We start from the raw sequence: 12,003 nt of genomic DNA, 5'->3' as shown, positions 1-12,003 counted from the left end.
GTCAATGAGATTGTATATCATCTGTTTGCCTCGGTGTTTTCTATTTGTTCCTGTATTATTAGGTTGTCACTCTTTAATTTCTATCATCTGTTTATTGTTGGATAGAATCAAGAGTTTAAAGGGGCACCAAATGTTCTATATGACAGACTGTTGGGACACCAACAGACCATAACCAGAACATACCTGAACGCAGAATTATGTCTGAAAGAAATGAAGCGATATGTTAAATTTGCTTGCCCTGAAAAAGGCTTGAGCTGTTAATTATTCATATGGAACTACAGGCTCTGAAACCAGATCTTATTCTCTGCAGGTTCTGGAGATATTCACTGGCTCCAGAATATTTTACTCTGTCTTCACGTATTTCTTAGCACAGTAAGAAGCATGCTTGTCCATATGGATGAGAAAAAAAATGTGTATCATTCCCACGTGTAGCAGTGTGGCGGGCTGTTTTGTCTATTCAGAACTTTTGCCCTCCCTTTACCTTGTAAAGCAAATCTTTGGGTGCAAACTTTATATACAGTACATGCTTCAAATGAAACACATACTGTACAATATATCTGGTTTTGTAGGATGAATCCTGCAGCTTTGAAGCTCATTGCAAATATGGCTACTATTCAGATGGATTATGAGAAAATCCAGAAAAAGAAACAATTTGTCCCTGAATGATCATGTGACTCAAGGCCCAAATCCCGCCATGGCTGTCCTTTCCATTCCTCTGTGTCTGTCTGTCTGTCTGTCTCTCTCTCTCTCTTGCTCTCTCTCTCTCTCTCTCTCTCTCTCTCTCTCTTTTTGTTTTTTGTTTTGCTTTTGCCTGTACTGGCCTACAGGGGAAGAAGAGCTTGAATTAATTAACTTTAATTTTCCAAAAGAAATGTTTATCTATTTATTTATTTATTTTGCCAACATGTACCCATTTATCACATGACTCACATGTACGCCAGTCATTTTCCAAGACCCTTTTTTCATAAATCTATAATGTATGTCAGTGTATGAATAATTGCTGGTTGTAAATGCCTGCTATTTTAAGTCACATATTTGTGAGTTATGTATTGTTAATAAGAAGGCTCAATAGGAAAAGAGTGATTTTTCAGCATCTTGGTTAAAGTTTGATGGTATGGTGGATTTGGCTAAAATGACAGCTGCACCCCCTTAAATCCCTGACAGCTTTTTAATGATTCATTGCTCTATTTCAACAAAATAGTAGAATGGAGGTAAATGGAAAGTTCACATTCATGTTAATACCTGTGTATTCCTCTGCACTTTACCCACCTTGACTCACTATTTATAGTTTTAGTTGTCAAAAGCAGGTACTACAAAGTATTACAAAGTACTACTAGCTCGTCACATATACACATATGCATACTGTACATGTACGGTACATACGGTATGATAATGCTCCCTTACGTCGTAGTTACACATTAGCTCTGGGTCCTGCAGTATTTTGCAGTAAACTTAGCCATCATGACGACATAAAAATCATTAAACAAGCATGGTACGGTGGACGAATGGTTAAACCATCTCCCTCGCAGTTCTGGGGACGGGGTTCAAATGCTGGTCCCGTCTGTGAGGAGTTTGCATGTTCTCCCTCTACCTCTGTAGGTTTACTCCGGGCACTCCGCTTTCCTCCCACATCGCAAAAACACGCATGCAGGATGTATGAAGGCTCTAAACTGCACATAGGTGTTAATGTGAGTGCAAATGGTTTTGTTTTCATGTGCACTGCGATTGACTGGCAACCAGTTGAGGGTGTACAACGCCCCTGCCCGAAGACAGCTGGGATAGGCCCCAGCACTTCTGCAGCCCTTGTGAGGATAAGCAGCTAAGAAAATGAAGATAGATAGATAGATAGATAGATAGATAGATAGATAGATAGATAGATAGATAGATAGATAGATAGATAGATAGATAGATAGAGATAGATAGATAGATAGATAGATAGATAGAGGCATATCCTGGAGCAGCCAGTGAGTCCAACAGGGCCGCCTGTGGTGAAGTTGTTATAGCTTAAGTCTGTTAATCAGGATCCAATCACGCAATTGTTGACTTTAAATCTCATCTTGACCTGATGACTTTAAATTTCCTGACAACTTTATATCTCATCGCAATGACTTTAATCTCATTCTGATGACACTTGACGACTTCAAATCATGTCTCTGATTTATTTTCCTCTCGCTTTATGATCTTAGTATGCTGTCGTAAATTATAGATCTTGTAGGCTGCTAAATTTAATACACCTGAAAAGTCAAAATCAAATCAAGTTAGAATCACCTGATTGTGCCAGTGATTTGTCTTATTTCCAGAGAGTAAACCAATTTGAACTTCTCTTCAGCTTCAGTCTGATAAAGATATTTGAATGAAAGTATTCAAAAGGAGACCTTTTGTTTGATCCCGACAATCAAATTGATTTTTTTAGTCCTATTAATTATTTTAATGCATGGAAAGTGGTTAAGATTACAATATGGGGAACATCGCTCTGTGAAGGACTTAGGTACAAAATTTGTCAAGTTTTTTAGCAAATGCAGTAGGGGTGAAATTGCTTAAGTCATGTTTTGACATACTGGAGTAGTCCCATCATGCTCTATGTTCACCCCCAGCCTCTCTTCCATGTTTTCCCAAGACTGGACTGTAATCACTAAATTACTATTTTCACTCTCATAGCGCAGCTCCCTGACTCACTCTCCTCTCCACCACTCCCCTTCTCCTTTTCTCTCTCTTTTTGACCTAGTTGCTTGTGTCCGCTTCACCGCATCCCCCATATATTTTCAAACCAGCTTTCATCATTTTTTTGAAAACCTGTTTGACTATGGACTGCAAAAATTAAAGTACAGAAACAAGGCCTACTGATGAGAGGATGGAAGGTATAAATTTAATGGATAGCCCTAAAGATATGTACTATATACAACTTGATATGTTACAGTCCTCTAAGCTGGTGTAATATTTCATTTGAGTTCCCATGACATCAGCAAGGCATCCCGGTCTTATAGCGGACCCAAAGGCAGATGACGTGTCCTTGAGTCATGCCGCGGTACCAGGCCACGGTAGCTTTCCTCTGCCCTCAGTTAGAGCAGCGGTTGTCATGGAAACAGACACTGAGAACCCTGTGTGTAAAGAGGCTTGAAACAAAGCGACAGAATAGTGAATGCGGGAGAGGCTCCGCTGTCAGAGCCCATAGAACATGGCAGCTAGTCTGTGTAGAAATACCTCCCATCTTTTTGATTCATTGATTGACACGGACCCTGCTGTAATTTAGGGAGATAATATTTTCCCTTCTTTTGTTTTCTGTCAATGGCCACTTAGTTTCTACAACTTGTGCTCCAAGACAGATCCAATTATAATACAATCGGTCTTGATTTCTTTTCAGCCACTCCCCAACAGCCCTACCAGTACATCCCCTACACCAGGTGGAACTTTAGGCATGTCCAAAATGGATGCCCAGGATGTCTACATCCTTTCTCCTGTCTCTGGACTGTACAGCCCGAGGTGAGGGTCTGGGAACCTAAAGATGTCTGTGCTGAACTATGACTAAAATGGTACTGTGTTCTCAGGGAGGAATTGGGCTTGATTTCATGTGATGACATCACCCGGTACAGTGTGAGCTCGCAGTCAGGTTCTAAAGGCTCTGAGGCTGTAAGCTACTATTTGGACCAGGACAGTGGTCAGTACTTCTCTCTTTTGGAGGGAGACAGACCACCAGGCTCTGAATATGACAGAGGCCGTAATACGGGCGTGCGCAGGCGGGACAAGACCCCCACACATGGTAAGAAGATTTTATGTTCTGTTACTTTCATGGCTCCAAACCTGTGTTTCTTCAGTAGAACAGCATGCTCTCTACCGCAAATGTCCACACCTTTTTCCTATCAGCACTTCCTCATCATGTTTTCATTTTTTTGTTTTAATGGCTGTTTATCACCTGTGTCAACACTGCCTCTAACGTCATCTGTCTATGAGCACGGATGTAACATTACGCAGCAGATAGAGCCGATGACCTGGAACTGGTTTGAAGGGTAGCGCGTGGACCAAGAAACAAATATTCTATCCGGAGGCAGAAGGATAATGTTCACTTTCTGGCAGCTTTCTCTTCATTGGGGATACAGTGTTCTCTTTGGAGTCTCAATAGAGAAGTATCCTGATGCTAGGCTGTCATTGTCATGAAAATCAAACACAAATCCATGAGCACAGTTTCAAGGCCTGTCTTTCCCACTGTCCCAGAAAGCTTTCAAGACATCCTCTTCCTTCATCTGAGACTCTCAAGTGGCTGTCATGATGTGAAAGGCCAGGGTCACACGACAAACAACTGCATTAATATGCATTCACAGGAGCTGTGAGTCTGGACTACGTCTGGACTGTCAATGAAAGCAGGGAGCTGTTTGGGTATTCCGCTATGCAGAGATATATTCACCAAATATAATAGCCAATAAAAAGTTTAATGTGAAAAAAAACTGGAAGGTTGAAAGAAATGGTAACAAGGGTGATAATAAGTCTATAATATTAAAGTAATGAACTTGTTTTTTATTTATTTTGCCAAAATCCTGGCATCATAACATAGTATTTACCAGTACTCTTTTTTGCTGTGAAAGACTACCATACGTGTTACATTCTTTTTCACGTGTCAGAATCCTGCGATCACATTTTTTATCTGAAATTAGCAGATTAGCTTTATGACCTGCTGCTGTGCCGGACCTCTCCAATGGCACCAGACTGCTGAATCTTATCGTTGGAATGATGCTGAGCACTCCAAATCACCAAAGTGCTGCGTTCATTGGTTTTCTTGGCAAGTGCTACCAAGTCTAAACGAATGTGCTGTCTAAAAAGAAAGGATGCTTGAAGTTAGGCAGTCGGTTGTTTTCATAATGACTTAACTACTGAATTGTACTGTGTTGAGACTCGACAAGACCACAAAGAGAGGCGGCTGTCGGTCATCCAGTTTAGAATATCTTCTGGATGCAAGTGGGAAAGATGTACTAAAATAACACATAAGCAAACTATCTGTAGTGTGAATTTGTAATGGTACTATTAGCCAAACATGTTAAATGTTTTTGTTTCTTTTATGTTTCTGTTAAATCCCAAATGCAGAATCTGGTCTGGAGACATATTGACGTTACAGTTTGATTCATTGAAAAAAAAAAAAAATCTTGTTTAATTTTAACCCATCAATTCAAGAAATTTTGAAATTTTTATGTCTGGACCACCTAGATTAAATAAGCAAATAATACCCATTAAATATATTTATACAGTGTATTTAGTAAAACTAGAACCTATCCTAGATGACATGGGTTAAGGGAAATCAAAGTCGGTGTCTTCACTTAATCTAAAATACATGGTTTTAATTATACTTGCAGGGAGCCCACATGAGAACAAGGAGACCATGTAATGGCCACACAAAGAGGATGACTAAAATGGGGTCATGTGGCCCCTGTCTTGCATGTCACTCCCAGTCTCTCACCTGCACACACTTGTCTGCCTCTCCCTTGTCAACCCGCCAGCTGTCTCTCAGTCACACTCTCGATTGCTGCTTGCCAACACTCCGAATACCCACATTCCCCCTTTAGCGGACTCTGATCGCTGGTTGGATCGTTCTAGGTGACCTCAGACCTGTGTCCATGCCTCCCGAATATAACTGGATGGGCGAGGCCAAGGAACCCAGCATGGGCAAGAGAGGGAGTCGAGGTACATGCATACTAACACATAAACAGAGTACATGCAAACGCTGCCAACTCACACAGTAAAGACCAACAGGTTTGGACCAGTGCATGCTGTGCTTCCTAGTTGGCTCAACACATCCCATCCTCAGGTTGTTCATGGTGGTGTGGTTGTTTATTGATACATATCTGCCAGGTATGTATCTGACATAGTAACAAACAAGCATAAATGCAATGGGATTGCATTTATACAACTACTGAAGAAATGAAGGTATTTCAATGTGACTAACAGTTTGAAACGACTCTTTATCTATATTCATCTCAACTCAACTACCAGAAAGTCTATGACTAGCATGAAAACACAATAATAAGGTGCATCTTTTTTTATACTGTATAATAATGAAGGAATCATCAGATCCAAAGTTTCTGTGAAAGTCTACAGTTTAGCAATGGCTTCTTCAAAATCCGCATAATCATTGTATCAGATAAGCAGGATGTCCCTAGCTGTGGACTCATAGTGTACCAGATTTTGCAGTTTTGGAAAGCGTTTATCAGTTTCTATTCTTGTTGTTTTTATCAATGTGTCTCTCTCAATGTCCTTTTCCACATTGCAATTCTCCCTCAAGCTCTGTCCATTTAGCAGGCCTCTTTCATTTTTCTCCTTCTCCCATCATTTCTATTGAGCCCGTCTAAACATGTATCTGCTGCTTTCTCGCAACACAGATTCAGACAACTCACTACTACGTTACCTCAGCGATGACAAGATCCTGGTTATTGAGGAGGAGCCCGAAGGTCTGGGGCGAGAGAGCCGAAGGGACTCCACCAGACGCTCACGGCGCAAGAGCCGAAATCCCAGCAGCCCTAGCTTCCCCCTCAGCCCATCCATGCTGTCCTCCACATTGCGCTTAGACCAGCCACCCGATCCTTTGCCTGTACGTACACATTCTTTTAACCGTGGAAAAAAAAAAATTAAACCACCTTTTCTAAAATTTCTTGTTGATTTTAATGCCTGCTTTCTCTAATTATATCTGAAGAATACAATATTAAATACAAATGTCTTTTTCATGGAGTCCACATTCTGCATGTGTTACAACAGTGTGGCTTTTTAGAAAAAAAAAAAAAAAGAGTATCAGTACTAGAGTGGCTTGCCAGCAGTCCAGACCACCTCCAATTGAAAATGTTTGGCGTAGTATGAGCTGCAAAAAAGAGACCCCAGACCATTGAGCAAGTGCAGTTGTACAATAAGCAAGAATGGGACAGGATTCCACAGCTTCAGCAATTAGGGTAATCAGTTCCCAAATACTGACTGAATGAACGTTTGTTCGCCATAAAATTGCAAGTTCATGATTATTTGCTAAAATCAATCACGTTTATCAGATTATCTTATTTTTGTAGAGTATTCAATTAAATTAAGGTTAAACGTCATTTACAAATCATTGCATTCTGTTTTTATTTATTTACCACAAAGTCACAACTTCATTGGAAATGGATTTATATTAAATATATTCAAGAAATAGTAGAAGTACTACTCATCTATTTTGAGATTTTCAGACATGAATAGAATTGATAGTGACCCTGAATATGGGTTTTATGGCTTCTTATTACTGTGAGAAGTTTGAGGAAATCAAGCACAAGGGCAAGAGATAAGTACAGGAAAAGGCAACACAATGTTTTTGTTGATTTCCATTTACAGGAAAACAGTTAAAGCTATAAACCATGATTTATGGCGCCCCCCCACCCCACGCTGGAACTCAGCATTACAAAAAAAAGTCTTCATCGCTTTGATATGGTATAGGCTATCTAGGTCAACCTACTCGAAATATCTTATAAAGCAGGTTACTTACTGATCCCATAGCTGCAAGGCGGTGACATCCTTTTCTGCTCTCAGGCCAAGGTATTTTTTTCCACCGAGGAAAAGTGACGCAAAAACAAACTGGTGTTTGTCCAAACAAACGTGACAAACGTGTTTGTGTTTGCTCCTAATTCTTCAGCCCAACACCAAACAGGCCCTATCTTTGTGGTAGGATCCACTTCTGAACAATATCGCAGACATTTTTTGGAGCTCTCCTGTGACATCTTGGTTCAATTGGTTTCTCCTTTCTCTACTCTCAGTTGACCTGCCGCTCATTTCCGCTATGTCATTTTAGAGGTCCAAAAACTGATCCAGGCAAGGTATAGGAAAAAATAAATCTATAAAAATAAATAATGAAAAATATATCAAGATCTGGCAGAAGCTGACAGGCTAAATCAATATTTTTTCATCTACTCTTGTTAAGGCTTGTGTGACTTTTACACGTGTACTTTACTTTTTTTTTTTTATCAAACAAAAGATAGTTGTGCGTTATAGCTTTGTGCAAAGTTGATGAGGAAAATTTGTGTCTGCCTGAAGACAATTTGAATTTAAACCAAAACATTTGACTAATTAATTTTCAAGAACATCCAAAGGCAAGATCAAGGATGATCGGAAAGGAATGTATTGCTGTTGGTAAGGTATCACTTATCAGGCATGCACTTAAATTGTTACAATGCCATCTTTACACTGCTCATAGTGTCTTGGGGTATATTTTGCTGGCACCTGGGAATTGTTCAATGATATACAAAAAAAAAATAAATCAACAACCGCCCTTGCCTCTCACTCATTTCTTCATTTGGCCTTTTAGCTCAGGATTTTCAAGCCGTCACACACAATTTCTGGAGAATTTTCCTCTTTTATTAAATGACAGCAAATAGACTATGACATTAAATCTGATTGCTTTTGCCTTCATGTATTAATTCTGATCCAAACATATTTTTAATCCTGCTGTATAGGTTATGCTGTTCACCTCAGACTCACCCTGCTCAGTTGTGTTGTCTAACTTGTAAGAACAAGGAGAGTGAGGCTGATCTTCTGGCAGCTTTCAATCAATCAATCAATCAATCAATCAATCAATCAATCAATGAAACATTTATTTATATAGCACCTTTCACACATAAAAAGCAACACAATGTGCTTTCTAAAACAAATAACAAAAGACAAACACATTATTCCCACCCATCTGCAATCTCTGAGCCCCTCCTAAAGCCAACACTAACTAAAAGTAGTAACAATTGAAAAAAAAAAGATGATTAAATACAAAACAGAGCTGCTGAGACAAGGCTCACATAAATTGAGGATCACCCAAATTAATTTGTATGCAGGGTATCTATCTCATGATTCATCCTAACATCCCCATCCCCTCAGACACGCCAGATTCTAAAAAGGAATTTCTTCTGGGCAAACACACATATTGAGTGCACACACACACAAGCATCTATCATTGTAGGTGAGGACATGTATGCCTCACCATCAGCTAGCCCAATAATGAATGTGATTTAAACATGAATACACAGCCACACCAGACTCTGACGCTATGTTTGCACACAGTACACACTGTCCTCTCTCTCTAACGCTCTAAATGTTTGTTTCTTTTGGTGAATCAAATGCAGGCAAAAAGCATTTGAACAGATAAGCCCACCCCCTCTCTCTCTGCATACAGTGAAGAAAATAGGTATTTGAATCACAATGTATGATTTTTTAACAATTTGTTTGTGTGATACAGCTGCAAATAAGTATTTGAACACCTGTCTATCAGGTAGAATTCTGGCCCTCAAAGACCTGTTAGTCCGCCTTTAAAAGTCCACCTCCACTCCATGTATTATCCTGAATCGGATGCACCTGTGTGAGCTCATTAGCTGCATAAAGACACCTGTCTACCCCATACAATCAGTAAGACTCAAACTTGCAACACGGCCAAGACCAAAGAGCTGTCCAAAGAGACCAGAGATAAAATTGTACAACTCCACACGGCTGGAAAGGGCTATGGAGAAATTGCCAAGCAGCTTGGTGGAAAAAAAGATCCACTGTTGGAGCAATCATTCGAAAATGGAAGAAGCTGAACATGACGGTCAATATCAATCGTAGTGGAGCCCCATGCAAGATATCACCTCGTGGGGTCTCAATTATCCTTAAAAATGTGAGGAATCAGCCCAGGACGACACAGCAGGACTTGGCCAATGACCCACAAAGAGCTGGGACCAGCGTTTCCAAGGTGACTGTTGGTAATACACATCATAGTTTGAAATCATGCATGGCACGGAAGGTTCCCCTGCTTAAACCAGTACATTTCAAGGCCCGTTTTAAGTTTGCCAATGACCATTTGGATGATAGAGAGGACTCATGGGAGAAAGTTTTGTTGTCAGATGAGAACAAAATGGAAGTTTTTGGTCATGTAACCGTGTTTGGAGGAAGACAAATGATGAGTTCCATCCCAAGAACACCATCCCTACTGTGAAGCATGAGAGTGGTAGCATCACGCCTGTGTTTTTCTGCACATGGGACAGGACAACTGCACTGTATTAAGGAGAGGATGTAATAATAACGCAGCAATGTACTGTGAGATTTTGGGGAACAACCGCTTTCCCTCAGTCAGAGCATTGAAGATGGGTCGTGGCTGGGTCTTTCAACATGACAATGACCCGAAGCACACAGCCAGGAAAACCAAGGAGGGGCTACGTAAGCAGCATATCAAGGTTCTGGCGTGGCCTAGCCAATTTTCAGACCTAAACCCAATAGAAAATCTTTGGCGGGAGCGGAAACTCTGTGTTTCTGAGCGACAGCCCAGAAATCTGATCTGGAGAAGATCTGTGTGGAGGAGTGAGCCAAAATCCCTCCTGCAGTGTATGCAAACCGGGTGAACAACTACAGGAAATGTTTGACCTCTGTAATTGCAAACAAAGGGTACTGTACCAAATATTAACATTGTTTTTTTCAGGTGTTCAAATACTTATTTGCAGCTGTATCACACAAATAAATCATTCAAAAAAATCATACATTGTGATTTCTAGATTTTTCTTTTTAGATTATCTCTCTCACAGTGGACATGCACCTACAATGAAAATTTCAGACCCCTCCATGATTTACAAGTGGGAGAACTTGGAATATAGCAGGGCGTTCAAATACTTATTTTCTTCACTGTATATGTATACACACTATATATAAGTGTGTGTGTATAAATTCTGTCATGAAAAAGTATTGTTCTCTCAATATGCTTTGTTTTTTGTTATTTTTTTGCATAGTTTCTCCACTTTATTTTAATCTTAATACCTAGTTGGGCCACTCCCAGCGGCAACAACTAAAACCCAACTCTTTCTATACTTGGCAATGAGTCTTTCACATCTCTGTGGAGATATAGTGGCGTACTCGTCATTCCGGAACTGCGGCGGAGGGTTTTCGAGCATGAACGACCTTTTTACGGTCATGCCCCACAGCATTTTGTCTGGATTCAAGTTAATCAGGAGTTGACTTGCAGGTGTGTTTTGGAACATTGCCCTGCTGTAGAGCTCAACTGCTCTTCAGCTTGAGGTCACAAACTAATGCCTAAACATTCTCCTTCAGGATTTTCTGGTAAAAGGCAGAATTTGTGGTTCCAACAATCACTGCAAGTTGCCCAGGTCCCCAAGTAGCAAAGCTCCCACAGTTAATTTGTGATTTAACAAGGGAGTCAATTGCTTTTACACAAAAGCTCAAGTAGGTTCAAATATTTTCCCCCTTATTAAATAAAATAATAGTTTAAATGTGAATTTTGCGCCTACTTGGGTTGTCGTTGTGAGATATTGACTGTATGTATAATTGTCTGATGACCGTCAATGTTAAAATGATTAAAACAAGCAAAAAAAATGCATTCAGAAAAAAAAGAAAGCAAATACTTTTATGCATACTTGAGACTTAAGACATACACTTATTACTACTAATATTTCTAATACTTTTTCTTTCCACTGTGTGTATATACTGTATACAGTTCCTTCCAAAGTATAGGATTGGCTAGGACAATTTCTTTTATTTTTTTATTTTTTTTTGTACACTGAAAATCAAAACAAGCATGTGTATGAAGCTGTTAGCTGCTTTTTATGTAATTTATTTCTCTATCCCTTAGCGAGGTGCTGACACATTGCGAGCAGACACAACAGACAGGTAACTTTATAGTTTTTGTCAAGATACATGTATAAACGTTGAGGATTTAAGACTGATTCATTTTTTTTTCTGTTACAATCATTTTTATACAGGTACTCTGGTTCTGGAAGCTCAGGAGCGGCCTCCATGAAAAAGGTAGACATACTTTTACTGCTTTACTTTATCACATTTGCGCTTTTATTTCACGCATAGAACTTAGAATTGTTTTAGTCTTTTTAAACAATATTTTGGGAATCACTTGCATTTTAATAGAGCCATGGACTGGAGGCATTAATCTTACATCAGCCGTCTCCTAGCAACCAAATCCTCTTTGAGAATAAGCTTGGTTGTAACTCAAGTGTACACAATAATACAAGTGATAGGAGCCATCCAATA

The 12,003-nt window shown here is 39.7% G+C and overlaps 1 protein-coding gene across 1 annotated transcript in view; it reads left to right on the top strand.

Moving 5' to 3' along the window:
- The window catches only part of si:ch211-26b3.4 (connector enhancer of kinase suppressor of ras 2), a 58,876-nt gene that overhangs the window by 37,726 nt on the left and 9,147 nt on the right, over nucleotides 1-12,003 (top strand). Inside the window, exons 10-15 of the mRNA XM_061834861.1 lie at nucleotides 3,362-3,480; nucleotides 3,546-3,757; nucleotides 5,581-5,667; nucleotides 6,363-6,571; nucleotides 11,591-11,628; nucleotides 11,721-11,763. Coding sequence (XP_061690845.1) covers nucleotides 3,362-3,480; nucleotides 3,546-3,757; nucleotides 5,581-5,667; nucleotides 6,363-6,571; nucleotides 11,591-11,628; nucleotides 11,721-11,763 — 708 coding nt within the window. The remainder of the gene's footprint in view (nucleotides 1-3,361; nucleotides 3,481-3,545; nucleotides 3,758-5,580; nucleotides 5,668-6,362; nucleotides 6,572-11,590; nucleotides 11,629-11,720; nucleotides 11,764-12,003) is intronic.

Source organism: Syngnathoides biaculeatus, chromosome 11, assembly GCF_019802595.1.
Source record: "Syngnathoides biaculeatus isolate LvHL_M chromosome 11, ASM1980259v1, whole genome shotgun sequence".
In the NCBI taxonomy this organism is placed as follows: domain Eukaryota; kingdom Metazoa; phylum Chordata; class Actinopteri; order Syngnathiformes; family Syngnathidae; genus Syngnathoides; species Syngnathoides biaculeatus.
Note: the sequence above shows the minus strand (reverse complement) of the source record. Positions and strands in the feature narration are given on the sequence as shown.